The 27,950-nt window shown below is 37.4% G+C and overlaps 1 protein-coding gene across 1 annotated transcript in view; it reads left to right on the plus strand.

The window, feature by feature from the left end:
• LOC120637452 (collagen alpha-5(IV) chain) overlaps positions 1-27,950 on the plus strand; it is a 35,963-nt gene that overhangs the window by 3,147 nt on the left and 4,866 nt on the right. Inside the window, exons 2-11 of the mRNA XM_039909302.1 lie at positions 16,206-16,391; positions 17,118-17,162; positions 17,326-17,610; positions 19,788-20,036; positions 20,242-21,022; positions 22,190-22,450; positions 22,644-22,866; positions 23,450-23,565; positions 24,407-24,807; positions 25,857-27,924. Of these exons, the coding sequence (XP_039765236.1) occupies positions 16,206-16,391; positions 17,118-17,162; positions 17,326-17,610; positions 19,788-20,036; positions 20,242-21,022; positions 22,190-22,450; positions 22,644-22,866; positions 23,450-23,565; positions 24,407-24,807; positions 25,857-27,924 (4,615 nt within the window). The remainder of the gene's footprint in view (positions 1-16,205; positions 16,392-17,117; positions 17,163-17,325; positions 17,611-19,787; positions 20,037-20,241; positions 21,023-22,189; positions 22,451-22,643; positions 22,867-23,449; positions 23,566-24,406; positions 24,808-25,856; positions 27,925-27,950) is intronic.

Genomic DNA, 27,950 nt, shown 5'->3' on the forward strand with positions numbered 1-27,950 from the left:
TTGCCATTCCAAAGTCACTGTATAGTAATAATTATATAATAATAATTCACTATATATATATATATATACGTACTCAAAGTAACATAGCTTTCGCCCATGAACATAAATTATTGTACGTACCTAACTTTCTGTCGTTAAATACATATTTTGATATTTTTTTGATATTTCATAACGATTAGGGGCACAATATAAGCCCTAAGACCTAATTGATAAATTATAATTAAATTTAAATAAAATTATTTGTAATAATACTTATTTATATACTATCCCGTTCCCCCCAGGAGAAGTCCTAAGCATGCCATTTACGACCCGGACCGATAATTTATCTCAAGTATGACACACCGATACAACGTCCCCTAGCGTCATTGCTGGCAATTACAAGGTCCCGGACTTCTAACATTGTCCAGACATGGATCTCAACCATGGTCTGGGGGCTTACGGAGTAATCTACAGTCCACCAAGCTTAAATTACCCGACCTTACTCTAAGTTGAGGTCCGAGCCTTAGAGTATTTGCCGTAAAGTTTACATTCCAACGATGTCAATCAGCTTCGAGCTCGCCCTACCCTTGGTGAAGCTGTTACAACCCTTATGCTGGTTATCAGCTACAGTCCACCCGAAACAGAAACAATCAACTAATTTTGCGAGCCTATTTGTATTTAAATAGGCTTTTGAATAGAAATAGGCTCGATGGCAAAACAGTAGTCTTTCATCCTCCTCCGTCCTCTCCGTCTCCGTCAATAACGCCTCTAGTCTGTTATGCTAAGAATCACTTTACGCAAAACATGTCATTCAATAAAAAAATGTAACTGAAGCTAGTTACTCACACAATGCTACTCCATTGAATACATATAATGGTGTAGTATTATTAAACCTATTATTATTCCTATGGATATTGGACGTTGCGTAGACTGGGTTGTCGTTAAAAAAATCTTCTATTCTTAGCATGATTCTTTCTATTACGAATTGCAGAAGTTATTGTAATTCTATAGAATTAAAACTTCTTTCGGGTTAACGAGGACAAAAGCAAGATTCAATAGGTATACTTTGAGAACTTTCCGTATAAGTTATCGAAACGGAATGCTCAAGTTAGAGCTCAGGAAAAATATACCTAGTTCATTTACATCTCAAGTGATCAGAACTTAGCCTTCCGAGACAAGCCTCATTATTCACTTCCGTAAGGGCGAAAAGAGACGTTTATACTGTTTAATATTTTTTTGCACTTTCTCTTGTCAAGAATATTATCATATTCATACATTCATCATCATTTACAAAAACCATGATATCTGACTGAAATCTCAAATGCAATTTTTTTCTTAGATAACTTTTGAGTGTAGGACAATTAAAAATCATTCGTTTTATGTATATTTTAAAACAGTGTTTTTTTTATATTTTAAAACAGTTTTCGACTAAATATCATTTACATACAACAAGTTATTAAAAACATAGCATGTTATTTTTATACAAAAGTCGATAAAGAAAAGTAGTCAAATTAGGTTACTCTTTCGAAGCTACAGCATTACCTTTGTCCATTTTAATTTGGCCCGACTAAAGTTTGAATGTAAGTTCCACATAATTAAATAAGTTAACGTACTAATAAGTACACGCAAAATACTAAGCGTGTATTATGTTATCTTAAATATTCTATTTTGGTTTCAAAATGTGAAAATCCTTGATTGATAAAGAAATAAGTAGATAATGAAGACCGCAGGTGTCATAGGTTAATATACTACTTATACGGATAAATAAAGTGTTTTGATAAGTTTTATTGAATGAGCCGATACCTCCTTTAAATAGTCATCAAAACTACTGCTAAGAAGTTACCGAAACCAATGATAAGATATACAGAGGGTATCTTTGTATCAAAAACATTTATGTGATGACATCAATGTTTGTGATACAAAGACATAAGTACAATAATTATTTTTAATTAAGTAGTTAGGTATATAATATCATCTTCATTAAAACAACACGTTCAAAGGTTTTATTAAACCGTAAGTTTTTAGAAAACTCTTAATGATATACTAATTGAACGATTGAAAGTGCTTAGGTATGGATTGCTATAACCAAGTTTTAGATAGCACTATCATAGTCTGCAATCATTTGCAGACTTTTAAGTAGACTATTTTTGACCAGTAAGGCCTCATATACTCGTAGAACACAGTGATCACAGGAATTGATACTACCTTGGATCCCTTGGATGGTATAATAACTTAAGATCATTCGATCTTAAGTTAATTCTTATAATGGGATACCTAATCTACCAACGTACTAATCATGACACTTTTAACAGTACTTAGCTAATACTTAGTTCGTAAAAATATAGGACTCGAATCTTAGAGCATGGTTAGCGATCTTTAAACATCTTATAACATATACAAACACTACAAATAATCTCTATTATAACTTAGAAGGAGCTAAGCAGTGTATTGAAATGCACTTTGCAGTTTATCTAATTAAATTTATAAATAATTGAAGTAAATAGATACTAAAGTTACAGAATTACCTTTAAATCTATAAAAGGTAAAGTAGTAATTTTCGTAATTTTATGTGCTCGTATGGAAGCCCGATATAGTACTTTTTTTTGTCTTAGAATCTGTTTAATGAAACTGTACGAATGAATTGCTTAGCAAAATTACTACCGGTCTCTAAATAATATAAGACCGTAATATTAAAGTAGTACTTATTATAATAGATTGGATATTATATGTGGTATATAGATATGACGAGCTGTCGACCCAAATGCTACTTCTCGGAAATCGATCAGATAACCTATTATTTATTAATAGATATCATATACACCGAATTATCTCACAGCATTATTCTTTAAGGGGTCGTTTTCAAAGATAACTTACGAAATAGCAATTATAAAATTTATCTTATGCTAAAATGCGTAGATTGTATAAATAAATATAGGAGATAGGTACCTCGTGTACTTGTTGAATTCGACAATCTGATGTTACCGTAACCTTTGCTCTATTATCATGTAGTTTTTATCCGGACCTCCGACTGGCAACACAATTATCATTCTATAGCCTCGTGACCTAAAAAAACATTCATAATTTTTTAAATCTGTCTCATTAACTGAACTAAGCATATAATTTTTGTTATATACATAGTATACAAGTAAATGCTTTTTTTTTCCTTGCACTTTTTTCTCAGGTCTATGTATACAACGAAGTAGATATAATGCAAACAAAGCCTACTTACAGCGTTTGAACAAGTAATGTAACATTTGATAGACAGATACTTAGTTATGAAAATATTTATATTATGAGCAAATAGCGTAAAAAATCGTATAAGATTTCAAATATGTACCTTCAGCAACACTAAGTTGAAGAGATCCTCGGTGTAAGATCTTTCAAAGGTTCAAACACGGGCCCACAAAAACATCTTTGAAGCATCATCACTATCAACCTATTACCGACGCACTTCAGGGCACGGGTCTCCTTCCAGAATGAGAAAGGCCATAGTCCACTGCGGAGACCAAGTGGGGATTGGAAGACATTTGATTACATTATGCAGTACTCTTAGGCATGTAGTTTACCTCACGATGTTTTTCGTCACCGAACGATATTATGTGCATAACTCCAAAAAGATAGCGGTGCGAGTTGGGGATGGAACTGTTACCCCCTCAAAATGCAGACCGAAGCGCTTTCCAATTCCTTCTACTACCTTTTGAAGGATATTTTTAAGGTCGGAGTGACTCTATGTAACGAGGGCAAGAATCACCGACGATTTATAGTTTAGCGAGTTGCGAACCTGATGTGGCGTTAGGCAGGGCATATAGCTCTGTAGACCGATATACGTTGTAGTCCCGAATTGCTGAAGAAGCGATACCGTACTTCCCGAAAGCGTAGTATTCGTTTCCCCACGTGGATAGACGTCCAAAAAATCCAAAAAGTCGCAGCAAGTCGTCGACACGAGACCGATGATTTGGAAAATCTCTACAAATTACACATGTCCAGAAGTGTTCATCGGTTGATATGATGATGATTGTTACTTAGTTTAGATATTATAGAAACCTGACAGGCTGAAAAACGAACAGACACTTCTCAATATGACACATGTATTTTTCTGCCACCATTACCATTACTAAAGCAATAGGTACTAATAAATATTAAACTGGATAGCAGCTTCATTTTTGTGCCTTTTGGTGTAGAGACTTTGGGACCGTGGGGTCCGGAGGCAAGAGCCCTTTTCAAAGAATTATCGAAAAGGGTTATCGAGTCTACCGGTGATCCTAGAGCGGGCAGTTACCTTGGCCAACGAATTAGTTTGGCCGTCCAGAGGGGAAATGCTGCCAGCATCTTAGGAACTGTGCCTCGCTGCGGTGGTTTCGAGGACGTTTTAGATTTTATTTAGTTTTTAAATAGTTTATTTTAGGTTATAGTTATAGGTACTTATTTAAAAATTAGAATTTTTTAATTTTTAATATTTAATTATTTTGTAATAAATTTATAGTTATTTAAACCTTATTATGTTATGTGACTAACTGAAACATGTAAAATACATACCTAGATAGTAGATTACCTAGTCCTACAACAACGTAAATTTTCATATTTTTTCACATCATGGTAATTCGTTTACCTATGTTTCTATTAGGTGGCCTAATCTTTTTCCTAGTAAATACTTAAATGAGCCAAAGATTTATATCAGAATTTAGAACAGTACGGACTATCGATGATATAAATAGGTCAAAATCAGCGGCCATTGACAAAGCTTTCGTAACGAGGTCGTGGCATAAACGGCAGGATCTGTAATCAGACCGACGGGAAACCGTTATCAACTTGTCGTTACATATACATAATACAATTTTTGCAATTATTGCCGAAATAATGATACTGTAACTCCCACGATTTCATATCTTCTGAATGCCATAATGACCCCGAGATTAGACTTCTTGGAAAAGCGCTGTCAATATATCTACTTATCAACCGACTTCCAAAGGGGGAGGTTATCAATTCGACCTGAATTGTTATTTTTTTGTTATGTTGTTCCATATATTACATACAATATATAAAGCGCGTCTAAGGAAAGTATTAAGCTAAGAACAAGTTCTCAAGTATCGAACAATATATGCTTAAGATCAAACGTGAGCACTTGTTCCCTCGATTTTGGCCTTCGTTTTGGTTTTGGGTGAATATGTAGTATAGTGCTGATGAGACGGCTCAAAGCCAATCAATAGGGGTAGGGGAAAGTTATGCTCGGAGTTATCGGCTACGTGATCAAACCGAACTTCTTAGATTCGTAAAAGAACCAAAGTTACTGACGTAGTTCAACGAATTGCGAAGTTAAAGGCAATAGACGTTTTCTGAAATCCTTTTTTCAGAGTTTAAAGTCTTAAGTCAAGTCTTCACACTTGGACTACCGTAGCAACAAGCAACAGCAATTCAAGGCATAGATGGTTTTTTTTTTAAATTTTGTTTATTTAAAAAAACAGTCAAAATCCTAAATTAAATCTATGCTGCTGTGCTGGGTACGGACTTCCACGTTCATAAAAGTGAGGGTACCAAGTACGTGTCTCCTCTTTGATTGAGAAGCGTTAGGCCGTAATCCACTCCTACACAACTCTCAGACGTGCAGGTTTCCTTAACATGTTTTCTTTCACCGTAAAATCAAGTAATAAACAAATTTTTTAATTTATTAATATATAATAACCACTCGACCAACCAGCCGACGAGTTATCATCAGATATTCATAGGTATATGAAATGATATACCTATATAACTTATCATCCCCCTTATCTTGAAGTAGAAGAAAAGTAATATTTTATTGTGTCCATTAGTAGATCGGCCATCTCGCGACTCTATTCCGGGGTGAATCGTCCTGTCAATGCTCGGACAACACATGAGTCGATATTTTATCGCCGTGACGTATACAAACACAGAACATTGAACCCTAGAGTGAATATCCCTGTTCCTCTATTTTAATTCTGATTTTAACGGAAAAAGTCATCATTCAACATGATTTTCAGAAAGCGCGACATGAACGGAATCGATTTCCGAACGTTGCAAACTTAAACGCGTCATAAAACGAAATAAACGTTGCACTTTTTTTTTAATTTTTTTGTGCAATTTTTGTGCTTATGTATTATAAAGGTATTATTTTTTAATTTATACTAATTTATCCTACTTTTTTTATAAATGGCTCAGAGAACCTTTTAAGCCATCCATCAACGCGCACTTTAAACTAAGAAAAATATAATACTTAGGTAATTAATAAAAGGAACATTATTTATTTATGTAACACTAGCTTTTGCAAAGAACTATTTGCGTAAGTTGTAGGTATATATTCGTTAATACTCCCATACCGCGTTACTTACGTTGTTATTTACGTACTGTTAATACAATATTTAAAACTAGTTAAAGAAGTACAAAAACTCCGTTAGGAGTTGGGCAATTTTGTGCTAGCCCTCCCGCTTTCATCTGTACACAACATTGATATAAAAAGTATGTAACAGTACTTATAAAACGTTAATCTTTAGAAATACTATATACGGGGTTTCTTTTCAACTTCGAATCTGGATTACGACACGGTGGTAGAGTCGCATCAATTCTACAGACTTGAATTTTCAGAAGAGCCTGTGTTGTAAGCTTACTTAAAATAAAGAACGAAGTATTTTAAAATGTGATATGTAAAAAAAACACTACGAACTGTGGTAACGTGAAAGAAAAACAAACAAACAAACACGTCTTTTACATTTTAAATGTTAGAATGATAAATAGAGAGGTAGACACCGATTTCAGTCACCACAGCAGTTAGGTATAATTAATGCATGTAGGCATAATGTGAGACGCTATTCACAAGCCGATTTTATGGCAACGTGCAATGCACTGAAAATTATTACTTACTTCCAGTAAAATGAAATAGGTCAATAGTTTCAGTTCGGTAACAAAAGCCAGTTGAACGTACGACCGTATTCCTGGTCTATATTTAGTACAGTCACTAACAGTATCCCTACATTGCCATTAGCAACACAGACAACGAATGAATAGGTAAGCGGTTGTTCACTAGTTGGTAAAGATATGAGAAGAATATTTTGCAATTGAAGTGAAGTGGGTGGGACTTCAACTACACTTTCTGGGTTCTAATCCCAGCACGCACCACTAACTTTTCTAAGTTGTCTATGTGCGTGTTACGCAATTAAAAAACCACTTGCTTCAACAGTAAAGGAAAACATCGTGAGGAAACCTGCATGCCATGGAAACCATAATGTTCTCTCGGGTGTGTGGAGTCCACCAATCCGCGCAGAGTCAGCGTGGTGAACTACGGCGGCAACCCCTTCTCTCTGTATGAGGAGTCCCGTGCCCTATAATGGCCGGTAATGGGTTGATATGATGATGATGATGACAAAGCGAAGCGGTGATAGCCTATTGGGTAAAGCTTCGGATTTCCTTTCGGGGCGATCGAGTTCGATCCCTGGCTCGCGCCTCTAACTTTTCGAAGATATGTGCGTTTTTAATTAAAAATAAATATCACATGGTATAGGGAAACATCCTCATTCTGAGACAGACCTGTGCTCTGTAGTGAGCCGCTAATGGCTTGACGATGATGATGATGCACGAACAGAAAAATATTACTTACCAGCCCAAACTGACGGTCTTAGCCTCTTAGGTCTATGTTCCTAAAGTAATCTCCAGTGCCGTGCAGGCTCGACTTTACATAAAATTAGCTTTTCGCGGAGTATAGCAAATTAAGCTTAATTTTCATAAATTCACTTTTCAGACCATAGTGAGTTATCGATAGGCCTCGCTACGAAAAATCATAACTAATATTATAAATGCAAAAGTGTATTTGTTTGTTTGTCCATTCTTCTTATAATGCTGAAAAACACGTTGCTAAGTATTAAATTATATAGAAAGTACATAACAGTGAATATAGATTTAGTATGTTTTGTAAGTTACTCCTAAACAACAAATAAATTATAGAGTGATTAAAGAATTTGGGCTTTCTCGAACTTATTTAACCTATATAACACTATTTGATTCAAGCTTTTCTCCAAACTTGGCGTAATGATGACCTATCTTGTCTCGTTAATTTTCTTATAGTAAAAACTTGTCATTAGACAAAGTTATGCCAACCCTTACAGAGGCTTAGATTGGAAAACACATGAGAAGAGCCACCGAGGAACCGACATCACCGACATTGGAAAATTTAAAGATAGTTATGTGATTCACGATCTTCGTTTTTGTTATAGATATTTAATTTAGATACTGGTGCCGGTAAGATGTAATGGGGGCGCGTTTACGAGTTGCCGAGGTCACCAGATTCCGACAGCATGCTCGTAAATACCAGCATGTCGTTACTAGTAATACAATTTTTGAAATTATGACACAGTTTCGGTTTGTAATATAGGATTTGTCGCTGTTAACCGTTGTTTTAAGGTATGAAATTAGCGTACATAGCCAATAACACACTATTAACTGGGCACAAACCTCCTCTGTCATAGGGGTGGCGTTAGAATTTAGTCCCTCGACTCCTAGGTCGGCCAGAGATGCTGCAGGAGTTATTTCATTCGTGTGAAATGTTCCCTAAATTAAATATAGTTAAGTAATCTAAATAAATCAACATTAAATTACCTTTTTAAAAACTGTGTAACCCTGTAGACTAGTGGTTATACTAAGATTTGAGAGTAACGAGTTCGATACGTAGCACGCACTTTAACTTTGCGGAGTTATGTGCGTTCTAAAGCAATTAAAATATCACTTGCTTTAACGGTGAAGGAAAAAATCTCTTAGAAACCTGCATAGTTGAGAGTTCTGCATATTGTTTTCAAAGGTGTGTGAACTATGCCGATACGGAATTGGCCAGCGTGGTGGACTACGGCCTAATCTAATCCCTTCTTATTCTGGTAGGAGGTCCGTGCCCTGTAGTTGGTTAATAATGATCATGATAAAATAACCTTTCAGCTTTGTGCTATGAAGCTAAACGTTTTTTTCAAGTAATAGTAGAGCTTTTTGTGACAGAGCTCGTGGGGGAAGAACTACTATTGAGACCATGCGGCTTAGCGGCAGAGAGAAGCATTATTTCTGCCGCTAAGCAGCATGGTCGCAATGTTATGTTCCGTTCTTAAAGGCGTGATTGCCGGTGTAATTACAGGCGCATTAGGCTTTATATCTACGCCTCAGATTGGTGGACACAGGGCAACACTTTGCAAGATGTGTTTCTTGCATGCCCTGCGAAGTGTTCTTCTGTTTATAGGCGAAGGTTACCATCAGGTGGGATGTCTACTTGGTTCATCCAGTATTAATTATAAAAATAAAATATCATAAATCACAGAGAAAAAGTAATAACATAATCCCCTGGAGCAACTTGCTAATAGAAATAAGTGCTTATTCAGCTTAGGTAGAACTTGAACTATCGTCATTTCAAAATGCCACCGAAAGCCAGAAATAAACGTACCTACCTACTTGCCTAAACGTTACTACGTAACTTGCTTTTGTAAGTACCTACCCAATACTACAAAATTTTTAATAACCGCGCTACTATATCTCAAATTACGTCAACAGTACAAGTTTTTATGTAATTTCAAGCCAGAGTTTTGCTATATCAGTTGTCTTATATCTATCGATATACCACTATCATCTAATTGTAGTAGGTGAGTGTAATATTATGGAGCTTTGCAAATCCTACAAATCGTGCCAGTGTTCAACAGAAATCTCTATGCTAAACTAAAATGCAAGATCTGAAAATTGTGCCGTATTTTTCTATAGGAAACATTGTATAAAGGATAGCATGACTAAATATTAGATATGTAATTTTAGTTTAGACTAGAGATTTGTCTAAAATCATACGAAATATCAAAGTTAAACATGAGCTTAGATGACACACTTTTGTTTTGCAATAAAAATACTTACGTCATTAATTACTTTAATTGTTATAAAATGTGTTCTTTTATGGTTTTTGCACGTGGTAGTGGGCACGGGGCGCGGGGCTGGGCGGACGCGCGCGGGATGTGCGAATGGCCGTTATCGCCTGGGACACTGCAATGATTGTTTATCCAGCCCGTTCCTTGAATTGCAACTAATGACTCACCCGTTCTATAATCGCCTGGTGCTGTAATACCTACCACATTATAGTGCCGTCATTGGATAGCAACATTGAAAAGCAATTCAAAATACAAAATACAAATAAATGGTCGCGGACACGATCCATAATTACCATCTAATACCTACTACTAAGTTAATTGGTGTATCATATACCTACTAGAATCGGATGTGTCGTGGTCCCTTACTATTGGCTTCATAAGAAGGCTCAGATCACCTAGCGGTCGATCGGAGTATCCCTACGGTCATATTAGAAATGAGGACCAATACAGTTACCGACAAAGGTCAACGAGTCGCGAAGCTTGAAGTGGCACTTGACGGTGCACATAGCTCGGAGAACTGATGCGAACCCCGCACTGGTAAACGTGTGGTAAATGGTAGCGTTAAACAGCCCCAAACGAGGTGGACAGACGACATCAAACGAGCCACTCTAAACAAGCGGCCAGGCCCGTGGTGGATTTTGGAACTCCCTACAAAAGACCTTTTATCCAGCAGCTGTGTCGGCAATAGGTCGAAGTGATGATGATGATGACCTATCTTAAAAGAAAGGAAGTGCTAAATGTCCCAGCACGGCTAGCATGGGCAGGAGATGTTTTTGCTTCACGGGGAAACAACACAATTTTTATCTTCTCATTCTATCCACAGTTTTATCCACTTTCCGAGCAGGGGCGCACGGATGGAAACATAAACGTGGTAACTCTCCGCATCTCGTTTTCCCTGCAGGGCTAGTACAGGCAGGAGACAAAAATTATATCTCGCGATTAAATCCCCTGTCAGGGGATATAATTAACGTGTCCACTTGCTAAAGCACGGAAACGTGAATGGGGATGATTTTTTATTATTACAAATATATTATTTGGATATTATTTCCACTTGAGCGCCAGTGCTCTGAGAGTTAATAAAGCTGTGAGAGAAGATACATTTTTATCCATTCCCCGGGGATATAATTGTCTCCTGCCCTTGCTAGCCGTGCTGTTGCCGTGATTTGAAAATGGACAAGTAAATTATATACCTCGTTAGGAGTTCTGAGAACTGTTTGTCTTCTGTTCACGCTAACCTTGCATGGTGATTAGTGTCTCGATAGGTTTAAGAGATATTATAGTTACATAAAACTTTATAAAATTAAACATGTACAGTAAGCTCATTTACTGCCATGGTAGGTACTAGAAAACAGAGGGAAACTGGTGACCCATTGACCACAACAACGCAACGTATACCTATATTCCGTTTTTATTTGTAATTATTTTCTGTTTAATATTTTCCACGGTTTAATATTATTGAGTGGTAGGTAGTAGAGCTTTATGAGACAGTAGTCCGAGGAAGGAAGACTGCCACGCTTGTTTCTTTAAGTTTTAAATTTACATTTTAAAATACTAACTTTACTTTAAATTACTCGTTATTTGTCCTTACCTACTCAAATAATGTGACCGGTTAACACGTTCATAGGAGGTAGGTACATAGATCCATGCCCACTGGTTATTTGACTCAAAAGAATGCGCTATGTTTGCATAAATCCTACACCACAGATTTTAATTCAAGAATGAGATACAAAGATTACCTACCATAGGATATTTAAGTATATATACAACGTGTAAATGAAAACCGAAATAATACTTCAGAGACTTTAGAATTTACTGTCTCTAAGACTCATCTGTGAAACCGAAACGCTAATAGCTTTTGAGTAAACTATTGCCAAATTTTTTTACTGAAATAAATCAGATACATTCACTTATTCAGATTACATAAAATTCAAAAGTAAAATTAAGTGACGCGTATAGTGACAGGAGTCAAGAAGTGACTCCTCTCACTTAACGCGTCGGTTACCGTAGGTACTATAAATAAATAAATATACTATACTACGACGATACACATCGCCACCCAACCCCAAAGTAAGCGTGTAAGGTGGCGATGTGTGTATGGTTGTAGTCGTCGTCGTGCGTCGTACTATGCACGTGTAGGTCTTTCATCTTCAATAGGGTTGTCATAAGTAAAAACTTATAATGTTTTGAATTAGTTTGTATGGAAAAATAAATATGCTCCTTTTGATTAAATATTTTAATAGGATGATTCCTTATGAAATATCATGCACCCTTACCAACCTTCTTATTTCGGTTGTATTTTGTATGTTTGTTATTTCAGACCCGTTTTTTTTTTTCTTCAAAACTATTATTTTTTGTTTAAAACGATATATACTTCAAAGGACCCTTGAGATATCGAGGGAAGTCTTCTATTATAAACGCACACCTATAGCTATTGACTTATTGAGGTACTTTTTATAGTAACTTTCAAGGATTTTCTTTCGAAATGCACCATTTGGTCAAGTGAAAGTGATGATGATGTTCCGGAAGGCCACCGGAACTACGCAATAATACATATTATATCACGGGTTGCGATTCGATTATTTTAATATGCTGATAATGTAGCTGTAAAAAGTACCAGGAAAACTACTCAAGAATTATTGTCTCTGCTAACCTAGCTTAGCCATAGCTGATTATAATAAAATTATACCTTTATTATAGTTATAACTCATATATATACATGTATATATAACTTCTATCTATGTTTAATTGAACAATAAATAATTATTATTATATTTTTACTATATGATTATCAGATCATCAACTAATTTTGCTGTTATAACTACAGAACAGTCAAAAATGTTAGAATGAATATAGTGTGTGACGGTGTTTGCACTATTTTCTTCCGAGCTCCGTTGCTTGCAAAAATTAAAAAAATACCTTATCTAATAAACAAGTGTTTAAATTGATATAGTTTTATTAATAAACCAAAATATAGGGTATTTTTGTTTAAGCCCGGAGCCCCTCGAGCCCCGATTTTGCTATTAAAGTGGCCAATGTTATCGACGCGTGTGTAATATAAATGACAAGAAAAAAATGGAAAATTATGGTAGTATCTAGTACTATCTATCTACGTATGAACGCTTCACAGTTCTTAGGCCAAGTTTCGTAAAATTTCATTCTTGGTTTGAACCTCTTTGCTGTATAATTCACACGCGAGTAATATTGTATTTTTATATAGAGCTTTTCAACTTGTGAAGACCAGGTCCAAAAGTACCTAGCATTGTCTGTAACAATCATAGTTATGGATACCTACTTATAAATTACAATTGGATAAATTGATATCGCTCGTTACGGCAAACATGCTCTCGCTTTTGATGGTTTCTTATACTCAATTCCTCGTATTACACTACGAATATGTCCTCAGTTGACATAGTTACATCCAAATTAGATCATACGCGTAAATAATAAGTATACACACTCACATATTATCTACTAGCTTTTGCCCGCGACTTTGTCCGCGTTTGTTTAGGTTTTTAAAGAAACGCGTATGAACACTTTATTCATCCGGGCTTTAATTATAAAATTATGCAATGGGATGTGGTAATCTAGGATGTTATATTTATTCAAAATTTTCTAAAGATGACTTTTGCTGCTAAGCCCTTTAAGAATAACACTTTTTTTACCATCAACTGTTCCCCTGTGCATTTTCGGGATACAAAGTATCCTATGTCTTTATCCTTCCTTTGTACCAAATTCCATCAAGGTAAGCGAAGGTTGAGCCAAACAAATAATAAACAAACATACCTACAGACAAACTTGCGCAATCAATAATATCTACCACAGTTTCATCTCACCTGTTATGTTTCGCTCCCTGTCACAATTTACTGTTAATAATAATTGAGAGATTTGTGACTTATGTGCAGCATGGAAAATTGTCGATTGAGCGGGTTGAGTAGCATTGACTGAAGTCGGTTAATGGATGGGTGACCAAATTTGCATGTTGGAAAGAGAATTAAGCGTACTTTGCGTATCATCAACTACAAAAATTAATCGTTAAATTAAGGAGTACAAAAAGTAATCGTTAAATAAAAATCATACTCTTAGTTGACTTGTATGCTGAAAGTTTGCTGACTAAAGGTCACCCCGTCATATAAGTATGGAATGTGTAAACATATAAAGCAATTTTTATTTATTTATTCATAATATTATATATAAAGCAATGTTAAGTCTAAAGAGAGTAGGTTGAGTCTGTCTGCCGAGGAATTCTATTCAGATCTTAACCAAATTTGGACAAAGCTAAACTGATGCAACCTTTCCAATAAAAACAGATCTTATAAAATCAGTTGAGATCGCGAAGGAACCTACGGTTTTTTGGCATAAAATTGGCATAAATGTTAACCCAAAGTTCCAGCTATAAGTAAGTATACTAAATTGCACTTAAATCCTTAGATAGGAAGACAAAAAATAAAAATTAATTATTTGTGTTCTCTTTCAATATTAAACCTTCCACTTTTCAAACAATATTTAACGGACGAAAGACAGCTTCTTTATAAGTATTTACCCCATGAGGTTTCACTGTATAGGGGTGAAATTTTAGGATATTCTTTCGTAGTGGATACCTACACACTCCAAAATGTAGGTGTTTAGGACCAGCGGTTTAAGCTGTGCATTGATTTTTCAGTCGTATATAATTCCTCGTTTAAACCCTTTGCGGTTATAATTTCCAAAAACTGTGGTACACAATAATTCTAAATTTTATTTTAGGAGCCAAAGAACCAAGTTTCGTCGATATAACTTGAAAAATTACAGACTTTCATACAAACTTTAAACCCCTATTTAAACCTCTTGCGGGTGGATTTTCAAACCATCCTTTCTTAGTGTGCGGCTACCCTAAATCAGAAACCTACTGTCAAAATTCCAAGTTTCTAACTCCAGTGAATAAGGCTAGGTGTTGATTATCAGTCAGTGAGGAGTTTGAATTTTATATAATTAATTAATTAATATTTTATTTTATATAACCACGAAAATTTAGAATATTTTTTAATTAGTCCTAGCACTGAAGTCCTCATAAATGTGACAACATTTCATGTATTCAGTATCGTTAAGCCTTAAAGGAGAGGTTTGCTATAGTCCGCTGTGGAGTTCTGTCTTCTACCTATCCACAACCAATCATATTTGTCAGATCGACACGAAATTTGATTTAAACTAAATTAATAGTATAAGTTATCCAGTAGAAAAATAATTAATTAAATCGGTTAACATTTGACGGAGTCTCCTAAAGAAACTGAGCTGAATTTCAGAATAAAATATATCCTAAGTCCTACCTCGTAGTATGACCTTAAATCATGCGAAGTTTCATTTAAATTCATTCTTTGTTGTCACTATTTTATTTGTCCACTGTTCCGTGAAATTGCCAAAGTATAAACCGCAAATTAACTTTGCTTGTGAAGGTTACTTTGTGACATCTAAAAATTTCAGCAGTTTATATATCTTACTAGTCTTATCCAAAGTTTACGGTAGGTTTTTGTAATAAACAAACAAATAAAATAGCTGCCATTTTCGTTTTCTTGAATAATTTTGGCCCACTATTTTTTTATAATTATTAAAAATTTCGTCCCTCAGCTTAAGAAATAAATTACCTGCAACTCGCACCATAAGGGTTACTTTTTATCATTTCGGCACGGAATCCAAAAATGATTCCTATTAGATATGTGAGAGTCACACATAAGTTTTTTGCAACTTTTGAGCTATCAACTGTACATTCATTTAGCGATTAAAAATACCGTGCAATTTATATGTTCTATTAAAAAGAAGGAAGTGCAACGGTCTTGCACTTGCCCAAGCAGCCGTATTTATGCCAGAGGTCCTATTGATAAGGCACGTTCGTAAGCTATAGTAACAGTAAAATATTCTGGATCAGTCGTTATATGGTAATAACTTTCACAGTACAGGCACCTACCTACCACCTATCACTCATTAGGCTTATGTGGTACCTACCTGTTTTAGAATAAGCTATACGGTTGCTTACGAATTCTTAGATACCTATACGTAAAAAAAACGTTTAATAATATTTTGTATTAGATAGAAGAAAGCGCTTTCTGAAGGACCATGATAAAAAATGAATACAATGATACAATTACGATTTACGAGCGGTACTGTGACATGTTTGAACATGTTTTTAGACTTTTCAACGCTTGAAGCGGATATAGAAAACTAAGCTGCAAAATTGTTGACGTCAGCAATTTTTATTTAAGGGTACTTTCTCTTTTATGTAATAAAGGCATAGCAAATAAACTGGTCGTGATTTTATCTAGATAGTAACATCGAAAAGTACATAATTAAATTATTACTTGGCAGGTCGTGTGTAACCAGACATTATGCAACTGCGATGGAATAAAGGGGGACTATGGCAGCATAGGTTCTCCAGGAATACCTGGCCCTCGGGGTGAATACGGTGAGGATGGACCTGAAGGACGCATGGGAATTTCTGGCGGCCCGGGTGACAGCGGCGAATGGGGAGATCCCGGAGATAAAGGAGAACGGGTATGATAACATGTGTCTTCTAACTATAGAAGCGGTGATAGCCCTATGAATAGGGCTTCGACTTCACTTTCGGGGGGCCGAGTTCGATTCCCAGCGCAAAATATCACTTGCTTCAATGGTGAAGGAAAACATCGTGAGGAAGGCTTCCCCACGATGTTTTCCATGCCTGACAGTTCTTTATAAAGATTTCAAAGGTTTGTGGAGTCCACCAATCCGCACTGGGCCAGCGGATTGGTGGAATTGACTACGGCCTTCCCCTTCTTATTGCAGGAGGAGCCGTGCCCTGTAATGAGCCGGTAATGGATTGATATGATGATTAACTATAAGTAGTTTAGTCAGCTTTATCCCATTAACGTTTATCTGCTCTCACATAGGAGAAATGGTTTTACATAGATTCACCACGCTGCTTCAATGCAGATTGCTGGGCTTTATGATTATATTCATAGTTAGTGATAGTAACCGGGACTGTCGGCTTAACGTACTCTCCGAGTCACTGAGGTGAATACCACCGATGTCCACATTCTTTGTCCATGTCTTTTATTCCTAGTTAAACATGCTAAGCAACAGAAGGAGTGCCTTTTCCCCTCACCAATGATAAAGGAAAGGACGATATCATGTACAATATTTTTGGCAGCAATATTTTTCATATTTGTACAAAGAGTTGTCGCCATCACTTATTATGAGTTTTTTTTGAGAATTTTATTAATTTTTTTTTAAATATTCCAGGGAATAGAAGGTCCATATGGAAGAAGAGGAAATGAAGGACCACAGGTAAAATTTTTAATGATTTAAACAATATTTTTGTAGTTTACTTGCCAAAATTTACAAAAACAGAAACACTCTAAAGAAAAAAATTAATTGCGCTTAACTATTTCTTATTAGTTCAGCTAGTTAAGTAACTATCTAAGATTTTTTTTTTTTCGTTTTGATAAAGGGTCCTGCAGGATACGTAGGAGTGCGAGGATTCGCAGGACTAGATGGATGTAGCGGTATAGACGGTGCTATGGGACCAACCGGACCCCAAGGTATACCCGGTGATAGAGGACAGCCGGGTCCATATGGGGAGAAAGGATCACAAGGTTTAGCTGGTGATGGTGGAGTAAACTCCAGAGGTGCAAAAGGAGAACAAGGGGAAACTGCGCGCCCCGGATCTCTTGGACCTAGAGGACCCATGGGATGGAGAGGCGATAGTGGAATGCCTGGGGATGAAGGTGATCAGGTTCGTTTTAAAATTACGGAAAGATGGTAGGAATTAGCCTATATACCACTCATGTACAAGTTCTATTTATTTTTCTTGTATAGTATTAAATACTTACATTATAACTCTTAAACAGTCAAATGCTCATACATATTCACATTCCAAACTTTCAGACTCAAATATATACATCACACATTCAGAATAATCATATAAATTACAAACGATTTCCTAATACAATATGGAATATTATTCATTGGTACCTAGCACTATCTTAGTGTAAGCGTACTCATCGACTACCCGCTAGTGCTACTCACAAAGTTTTTAAATTTATAGAATACTAGCGTACCCAGCCCGCTTCGCCGGGCTAGATTTTGCTTTATTGTATTTAAACAATAAACTTACATCATTAAATTTTTAATTTAAGTCTCATAATATATTAAATCATTTATTTCTCTCCGTATTCATTCTCTTCTATGCTCTTCTCGAGCGGGTGAAGATCATTATCACCCAACAATAGAATATCATCATAGTAAATAAAAGCTGTATTTGACAGTTCGACAGTTCAAAAATAGGAGTGCTCCGATCGTCATCGAACATTGAATCGTGAAAGTTTCATTGAAATCGGTCCAGCCGGTTATACGTAACATACCCACTCACTTTTTTATATATATAGATACCTTCATATATAAATCAAATATGTAATCTGAAAATTTTAAACGGTAAACTTATATCATTAGCTGATGACGTGGGTCTTCTATTCTGGGGTAATAGCTGGGAAACAGTTTTTTATAGTACTCTACAGGGTTTCGATATGGTCCTGTCCTGGTTGCACGATAGTCGTTTGTGCATTAATGCTACGAAAACTAAATAGGTACTTCATGATCTCAATTTCGGAACGCACACAACCCTGTCTAGAAAAGTTCAGCATTAACGCACATTCTGTTTTGTGTCTTAATTCAAATACCAGAAGTATATGTAATTGTCACTATTTAGAAAAACCTGATAGTATCAAATATTTAGGTGTAACCGTGATAAACATCTCCTATTTGATAATCACATAAATACACTAACAGGTAGAATCCGTAAGCTAAAAGTGATTTTTAAAAAATATTCGTCACGTGGCCGAAACTAAGATATTGAAAATGTTATAACATACCTTATGTGAATCATTATTGACATATTGTATTGATTTTTGGCGAGGAGTAACAAAAACCCAGCTTCTTAAGTAGGAACGAGCACAGAGGGCGGTACTCAAAGTTAGTTCTTTTCTACCTCGATATTTCCCCCTAATACGTTATTTAAAGAAACTAAAGTTCTCACAGTAAGGTAGTTATTTATACAAAAGGTTATTTTAAAGCAGCGTAAGAGAATAGACCCTAATATTCTACGAAAATTAAAAGATAAACGTCGGAAAAATGTAGTATAACATATTTCTATGCGAAGCACAACTTTCTCTAACAATTGTTTCGCTTTCCTGGGTAGTTATTTGTACAATAAATGCAATAAGGTTCTTCCATTGGCTCACTCTCTTCCCATAATTGTAAAAAAAGTAATAAATAAGTGGCTACTAGATTTAGATTATGATAAGACTGAAAAATTTCTTACTATACAAGAATAAAATACCTACCATACACATATGCGATATGTGTTCAAAAAACTACTATTCATAAATAGACTAGATATTAATTATTATTAACTTTTAAAAATGAAAATTTATATTTATAGTTGCCTGTTTAAATGGATTTTTGAAAAATAAATGTGTAATCATATATATTTATAGATAATATTATTATTATTATTTGTTTATAATATGAAACTATTATATACATTAGAGGGTGTAATCATTCTTCCTCACCAACCTAATTATACTATTTTTCAATTGAAGAAGATCGCATGCAACGTGCGAGATAGGTTTGTACCTTTTTCATCTTCACCATATTATGCTAAATATCACCGTTTTCTAACGCCAAGTATTGACCTTAAGTTATTATATATATTTATAACTTCTACCTAACTTGTGCGATATCATCCATAAATAAATTTATGACGCTCGGGAAAGAATACTTTAATATATATACTTTCCGCAAATGAAAATTATTAATTAATAGTACTTTTCGTTAGTTATCCAAAATAGCAAGTTTCGATGTCCAAAAGAAAGTGAAGGGTGTTCCCTATCTCTGTAAATTTAAACCTTTTAGGGTCCTATGGGATACAAAGGTGATCCTGGGTACAGAGGAGATCCTGGTGACGATGTTCTTGGACCACAAGGTGAAAAGGGAAATCCCGGAGAAGTGGGAGAACCTGGACGGCCAGCTAGAGTGATCTACATCGATCAAGTTCAACAAAACGTTACTATATTAGCGAAAGGAAATAAAGGTGACAAAGGATACCGGGGTCCTCAAGGCGTTAAAGGTATTAAAGGACAACGAGGTTCCGAAGGCGCACACGTGAGTTTTTATTATAATGTAGTACCTCCTCTACATGAGACTAAATTATCATTTGTTTTCTGTACCTTCCTAAGTGATTACTTATGAAGGTTGTTGGAAATTGACTAGAAACATAAAAGAGAAAATTGTAAACGAGTTAAATTCATGGATTTTACCTCAGTAATAGGTATAAATTTTTGTTTATAATATTGTTTTCATTTTAAAGGGATCTTACGGAGTTAATGGACCGCAAGGTTATAAAGGAGATCAAGGAGTCGATGGACCTAGAGGAAAACCTGGACATCGTGGTAGTTTGGGCCCTCCTGGATTAAAAGGAGATAAAGGATGGCTTGGATATGAAGGGCCCGACGGTGAAGATGGCTTACCTGGGCCGAAAGGGGAAGATGCAATGCCTGGAAGACCGGGCGAGCAGGGACCAATGGGCGAACCAGGAATATATGATGAAAGATTAAACGAACCACTGTTACCAGGTTCGATAGGGCCCCAGGGACCAATCGGTTTTATGGGACCTAAAGGCGCCGCTGGTTCAGATGGCTCTCCTGGGTTACCCGGATTAGTGGGCCCACAGGGCATACCTGGCGTTAGAGGTATTCCTGGCAGACCAGGACCAATAGGAGCCTCGCCTAAAGGGGAACCGGGAAACGATGGTTACAAGGGATTACCAGGTCGTCGGGGTCCAATGGGTTCCACTGGATTTCCGGGACCTATGGGTCCCAAAGGATTCAAAGGATCAACAGTCGTAGGACCTATAGGGGAAGATGGTGAACCGGGCATGGATGGCATACCGGGTATAAGAGGGGACCGAGGCGAACCTGGTTATATGGGTCAACCTGGTTATCCTGGGCATGGAGTACATGGTGTTGGTCCACCTGGAGAAGACGGTCCACCGGGTCGCCCTGGTCAAGTCGGTGATCCTGGTAGATCCGGACGCCCAGGATTTCTCGGACTTAAGGGAGACAAAGGCGATGACTGTTTCTGTCCATCAGGTATATTGAACCAAATATAAATAGTCGTATTTAATACATATTGTAGTTATGCTAACAGATATTCACCGAAGCTAACCTTAAAATAATTAATAATTATATACCTAGTCAAAGAAACTATTTGTGGCTTTAAATGTTGAATTATGCGCATGTTGATGTGTGTTAAAAACTATTTTAACATTCAAACCTCTTCTAGTAATGAACTAGTCTTAAAGCTTAGCCAACAGTTATCCTGCTTAAATTTTCTCTATGAAAATTTTCCTAGGACCATAATGAAAATAACGACTAATCACATATAACGACTAAAGACACATAAGGGATACATGTATAAGGGATGAAAGTTACTATAAAAAACCGTCTTTTCGAGTTATTGGATGCGGCAATACTCCGGAACTATTAGTTAGACCTTTTGTATTTGATAGCCCAATTCTTGAGAAAGGGTATATAACTTTTTAAATTTCACCCCTAAGGAGTTAAACAGTGTATAAATTTTAATATGAAAGGCTGTGTTTTAAGTTATATGGGTAAAAAATTATATTTAGGTTGACCATTAAAATTTTAAAATACAGGTATCTTAGGCATTAGAAACTTCTCCTAAGCCAAAGGCGTTTAATAGGGGATGAAAGTTTTTTTTTGTTTTGATGCGCTAACTCAGACAATATCAGTTAGATAATATTATTTTCAACTGCCTATTATTTTTTTTTGCCTTTGATAGCTTAGATAGTATTTATCATACCGCTGCGAGCAAAGGAGCCGGGCAAACAATGTAATAGCAGAGGCAAGCGATTTGACGCGGTAGGTCGGGAATAGCGGAAGAAAGTTTGTATAGGAAACATGTTGTATGCGGACGTAATTGCGGGGTGCGCCACTTTATGAGTATTGAAGCAAATTGTGGGTTTAAAGCTCGATATCCCTCGTTCAAAAGAGCAAGGAGGAAACATTGATTACTTAGTAGAGGAAAAAATTTGACTAGTTTTTTAATTTCATTTCTGAATATTTTATATAATAATCCTAGACCAGTATACTCTACGGCGGTCATTTTTCTATGTGAAAATTCGTACAGTGATCGGTTGTCATTTTAATTACGTCAAATGCATAAGGAGCTGCTCACTTACTCAATAAAAGAATTATTACTGTATTTTGATATCGATATTTTTGTATATGTTTTAGGTGCGCCGGGTACCAAAGGACACAGAGGCGATGATGGGTTTCCAGGTTTAAAAGGATACCCGGGTCTTGAAGGTTACTCTGGTTTACAAGGCCAAAAAGGAGACGCTGGTTTGCCTGGACTTCCAGGACCAGATGGTCCCAAGGGTAACAAGGGTCTAGCAGGAATGGCGGGCCCCCAGGGTCCAAAAGGTAGACAAGGTGAATTAATACAACCGCCATTCTCATTAACTAAAGCGGAACAAGGGCCACGTGGACCACCAGGCAAGTAAAATTTTATTTTTCTTACCTATAGCTATCAGTACACGGTAATAGGTGAAAAAAAAGTATTGAGGACCCTATATTATGATGTCTACGGACTGATATGGTTGTGTATTAAAGTGTGTGTTTCTAAGTTACATTAAAAAATGTTCCGAACTTAATGTTATTACTAATTTCGTATACTACACCTTTGCAGGTTTTATGGGTGATCCTGGACTGCCTGGGGATAGAGGATGGCCCGGACTCCCTGGTGGTTACGGCATAGATGGTATGAAAGGTCTCCAAGGCGAAGACGGTGCTGCTGGTTACCCAGGCCGCAACGGGTCACATGGGCGAAATGGATCACCCGGTTGGCCCGGTGCTCCAGCTGATATACCGGTCGCTTTTCTGTATGGACAGAAAGGAGAAAAGGGAATCAAGTATGACATCATCTCGAAATTATCTTAAAAAATATTTTTTGGCGACTTTGTTACAAAATATTCTATTTCTAGTTGTAAAATACTTATTTTTTTTATTTTTTTATTTGGTATCTTTGACCCATCACTACACACTACACTATAACATAAATAGAATAATTAACAACTAAACTAAATTTAAAAAAAATACATTAACTCTTAATATGCAATATAAAAAAAAGGTTACAAATTAAAATTTCTGCGTCCAGGCAGCTCTACGTGGAGTTTAATATACAACTTGTAAATTGGAGAGTCGTATCAATTTATTAGTGATTTCAGAATGCCGTTACTTACCCACGTTCTTTTCATCAAGGATGCTATTCGTTTTCTTCTGATGGCAAAAATTACATGAGCCCTCGCGAACATTTCTGATGTTTTTATTTAAGGCTTTATTCTATAAATCCGCTGCAAAAGATGGTGAAAACCGCAGTCCGTTGCGTAGTTTAGGAGGAGTTGGCGAACAAATAGCCAGACGCGGACTTGTTTTATACCTACTTTTATATGTAATATTAGGGTTTACAACATCTTTTTTTTCATTTCTTGACAGAGGACAATTAGGTGAGCCTGGTGACGATGGACTTAAAGGCGAAGCTGGTGAAGCATTGGGTTTCGGAGTTAACATAAAAGGTGTCAAGGGTGACAGGGGACCACGTGGGCCACAAGGTAATCATTACATTTAATTCCTCTACCCAGCATAGGTAGTACAAAACTTAAAAGATAAAAGCTTTGAATCCAGTGGTAATGTCCGGTGGTAATTCATTTTTATTACAACTATATATTCGTCATTGAAAAATAAAATTCATAGTAGGTTAGGGTTAGAACCTCCCTTTGCTTTGATCATGTGAAATCGATTAATCGGATCGATTATGCGACAGTTACTTAAAAAAGATACTTATATAAAAAGACGTTTTTTTATTGCAATTTTCTAAATTTAACCCATAACCTTCAAGATTAAAAAAAAATATTAATTTTCCCGAATCTGGAGCATTAATGGCTGAGAAGTTGTCCGGGCACTTCACACTCAGCAGCGTTTTTGTAACGAGCATAAATTGGTTACGAAACATACGAGTATAATATAATCGAATCGCACCCCGGCCAATATTTATTATTTGTAGTTTCGAGGGCCATCCGTTGTCTTTATCGCCGGTCTGAAGCAAAAGACCTACATGTTTTTTGCATAGTGGAAAGTAGGTTAGAGGCAGAGAATAAGAAACGAATAGACATCGAAACTTCCACGCGTACGAAGTCGCGGGTAATAGTAGTGCACTAATTAAATTAGATAATCGAAAACCTTTCAGACGAAAAGCGTTCCTTCGTCTTTCCTAACGTCAAAGGTTGTCTGGAAGAAATCGCTTTAGTGATAGGACCGCCTTTACACGCTCTATTTTGTATTCTACCTTACCTTTGATCCAAAGCTCGATCCCATGTCTACGTTCTTAGTCCTTGGTTCTTGCGTTATAGTGTATTATTTTATTTTAATGCCATGATATGTTTGTTTCTGTAGGTTGGTATGGCAGGAAAGGTGAACCCGGAGTAAGGGGTTATGATGGTCTTCCGGGTATTCGAGGAGATGAGGGTAATGAGGGGATAACGCAGCAAGGTATTATGGGTGCCAAAGGTTTCCCCGGTGACAAAGGTCTTATTGGCCCTTATGGGGAACCCGGTAGTCAAGGACCACAAGGAGCTGTCGGACTTCCTGCAGCAAAAGGGCAAAAAGGCTCACGCGGTGAATTCGGCTTAGCTACTATAGTCGGCGAAAAGGGAGCAAATGGATCTCGTGGAGATTTGGGTGGCATGGGCGAGCAAGGATACTACGGAGCACCAGGAAGAACTGGATATTTGGGGCCTAAAGGAGAAACAGGAATTTCTGGGGATGAGGGCCCACAGGGACCTTTCGGAGAGATGGTGAGTGATTTTAATTTCATCATTAAATAGTCAACATACTTAAGTAGATACAATAAAGTTGATTCTGTGTTCGTGAGAGGTCCGATTTTTTTTTTAATTTAACACGATTCTCTACGTACAAATTGCGTACACACACTTGGGCACAGAAATCTATGAACTTAAAATTATACGAGGAATAAACGTTAAAAATGTTAAAATTTGTTAAAAATATTTATAAAACGCTGGCTAAGACCCCAACCCTCTAGTAAGTCGCCCTCTGCTACACTTTTTCGCACACAAACGACTCTATGCCGCACACCTACTGCAATAGACGTGTTGACGCCCTAAAGGGCCTAAACACGTCTATTGCAGTCCTACCACGACTTCGAACTTCACCCCTATTAGCAGCAGTAAGTCGGCGATCGATAAGGCCAAATGTACTAAAATGTTAAATCAATCGGCAGCAACGATTCGCTGCAGAAATACGCGGCGGGAATAGTTGTAAAACCTAATGCGATGCCGCGACACAGAGTGCTGCGGTATCGCTTTGACGCACTAGTTTAGGTGGAAACACGATGGTAGGTAACATATTAAATCAATGAGAAAACTCAACAAAGTACAAAATATTATTACGACGAATTTGTAGCGGAATATGAGCAAGGTTTTATTACAGAAATTTTAAACCAACCGCCTGTGTCAAACAACTACTTACAGCATAACTAAGCTTTAAAAAGTAATTAGATGGTTGTAGCAAAAAAATAATAAAGTATATCAGTAAATGTCAATCCAAAACCCGCAAATTCACAATATCTGTCTTAAAATATAACTACTTTTGAGGTAAAGTAGACCCAATTCTAATAACATCGCATTCGTTACGCTACAGAGCAGCACACAGCAGTACGTATACTTACGTGTAGAATAATATGGTAGGTTAGGTTGCCTAAGTCTGTGCAGAGTGTTCCTTAACTCATTTCATGCTGTTTTACAAACACTAATAGTAGTCCATTTTTACGTGACAAACGTACACTAGTAAGGATGATTTTTTTTTTAAATGTTTTATTTAATTTCAGGGACGGAAAGGTATTTCCGGTAATATAATACCAGGACCTCCAGGGGTACCGGGTCAACCGGGGAGACCAGGTTTTCCAGGAATAATTGGGGAACCAGGGTCACAAGGCAATAATGGATTATCAGGCGTACAGGGGCCAAAAGGACTGAAAGGAGATGCAGGTCGCGCTGGAAATCGAGGTTGGGTGGGAGAGCGTGGTAATCCGGGTAGAATTGGCTTTCCAGGCAGAATGGGTAGACCGGGAACTAATGGCGAAATTGGAGAACGTGGTGATTTTGGTTTACCAGGGCTTAGAGGTTTGCCTGGAAAAATGGGTCCTCAGGGACTAGCCGGACAAAAAGGTATGCGTGGTTTCAATGGAAATCCAGGTGAAATTGGTTTAGATGGATTTCCTGGTTTTCTAGGAATCGTAGGTGATGTGGGTTTCATAGGTTATTCAGGTATACGTGGCGAAAACGGAACCAGTGGTATTTTCGGAGATAGAGGTGAACAAGGCTTTAATGGAATGGATGGCATGCCGGGCCTACCTGGATCAAAAGGAATAAAGGGTGACGAAGGTAGTGTTGGTATAAGTTATAAAGGTGCCAGCGGCAGAAAAGGTGAGCAAGGTGTTTATGGAAGACCAGGCTATAGGGGATTACCAGGTGATAAAGGAATGGCTGGTTCATACGGTGACATAGGCTTACCGGGTGAAAGAGGTGACAAAGGATATCGCGGATTACCTGGTTTTCCTGGAAGAATGGGTAAAGACGGTCCGAAGGGAATAATGGGACCAACAGGCATACCAGGAATACGCGGAAAGAAAGGGGATCTTGGATATGAAGGTCAACCTGGAAAAATAGGACGTCCTGGTTTCCCTGGTGACATCGGATTTCGTGGTATAACTGGCTCTAGAGGTCAAACTGGTAATAAAGGGGAAATGGGTGACATTGGTGAGACAACATTTTTACCAGCAACGAAGGGCGAAATGGGTGATATAGGAATGGAAGGATTTGCAGGCCTTAAGGGTTATAAAGGAGATGCTGGAGATATGGGACAATACGGCATTAAGGGAGATAGAGGAGATATCGGCATTAAAGGGGAGTCAGGAATGTGGGGGCAGCCGGGTCTTCCAGGAATACAAGGTGATGTCGGTCCTCCAGGCCGACCTGGACTCGACGGTATTAACCCTGAACGCGGTGAAAAGGGAAAAGCTGCAACAGACGGTCTACCAGGTTGGCCAGGGCCTATGGGACAAAAGGGTAAGCCAGGTGAATATGGTGTTGATGGCCCTCAGGGATTCCGCGGTAAGCCTGGGCTTACGTTTCAAGGTCAGAAAGGCACAAAGGGTGACGATGGTCCACCAGGAAGGCGTGGTATACCTGGAATACCCGGTCCTAGGGGAATAGAAGGAGTTCCGGGATTTCCAGGACGAAAGGGTGAAGTCGGAGAACTTGGTTTTGCTATAAGTCCAAAAGGCCAATCTGGTGATCGCGGAAATCCGGGCTATAATGGTTTAAAGGGCATAGCAGGAGACACGGGAGACTCTGGATCCAATGGATACAGAGGTTATACTGGTGAAATGGGAATTAAAGGTGTACGGGGGGATGAGGGGCCAACAGGTTCACAAGGCAATTTGGGACTTAAAGGTAGTAAAGGTGATAGAGGGGATACGATTTCTGCAGAAATAGCGCGAGGTTCAAGGGGTGATTCAGGCTATGCTGGGTTTGAAGGGCAGCCAGGACGCCCTGGATCACCTGGAAACTTTGGACAAAATGGTATTCCTGGATCCAAAGGTGAAAAGGGTAACCCTGGTCCTTACGGGCTTCCTGGGAATCCAGGCGAAATAGGAGAAGTGGGATTCCCGGGCTCGAGAGGTATGATAGGTTTAGAAGGAAACCGCGGTTTACCTGGCCCTCCTGGATTACCTGCACCGCTACCGCCATTACCCAAATCGAGAGGATTTACCTTCGCAGTACATTCACAAAAGAGAACCATTCCACAGTGTCCACCTGGAACAACGACTCTTTGGGAAGGATACTCGTTACTACATATTGTTGCTAGTACTAAGGCTCATGGACAAGATTTAGGTTAGTAGATGAGACATTTATTGTAT

Source organism: Pararge aegeria, chromosome 3 (genome assembly GCF_905163445.1).
Source record: "Pararge aegeria chromosome 3, ilParAegt1.1, whole genome shotgun sequence".
NCBI lineage: Eukaryota > Metazoa > Arthropoda > Insecta > Lepidoptera > Nymphalidae > Pararge > Pararge aegeria.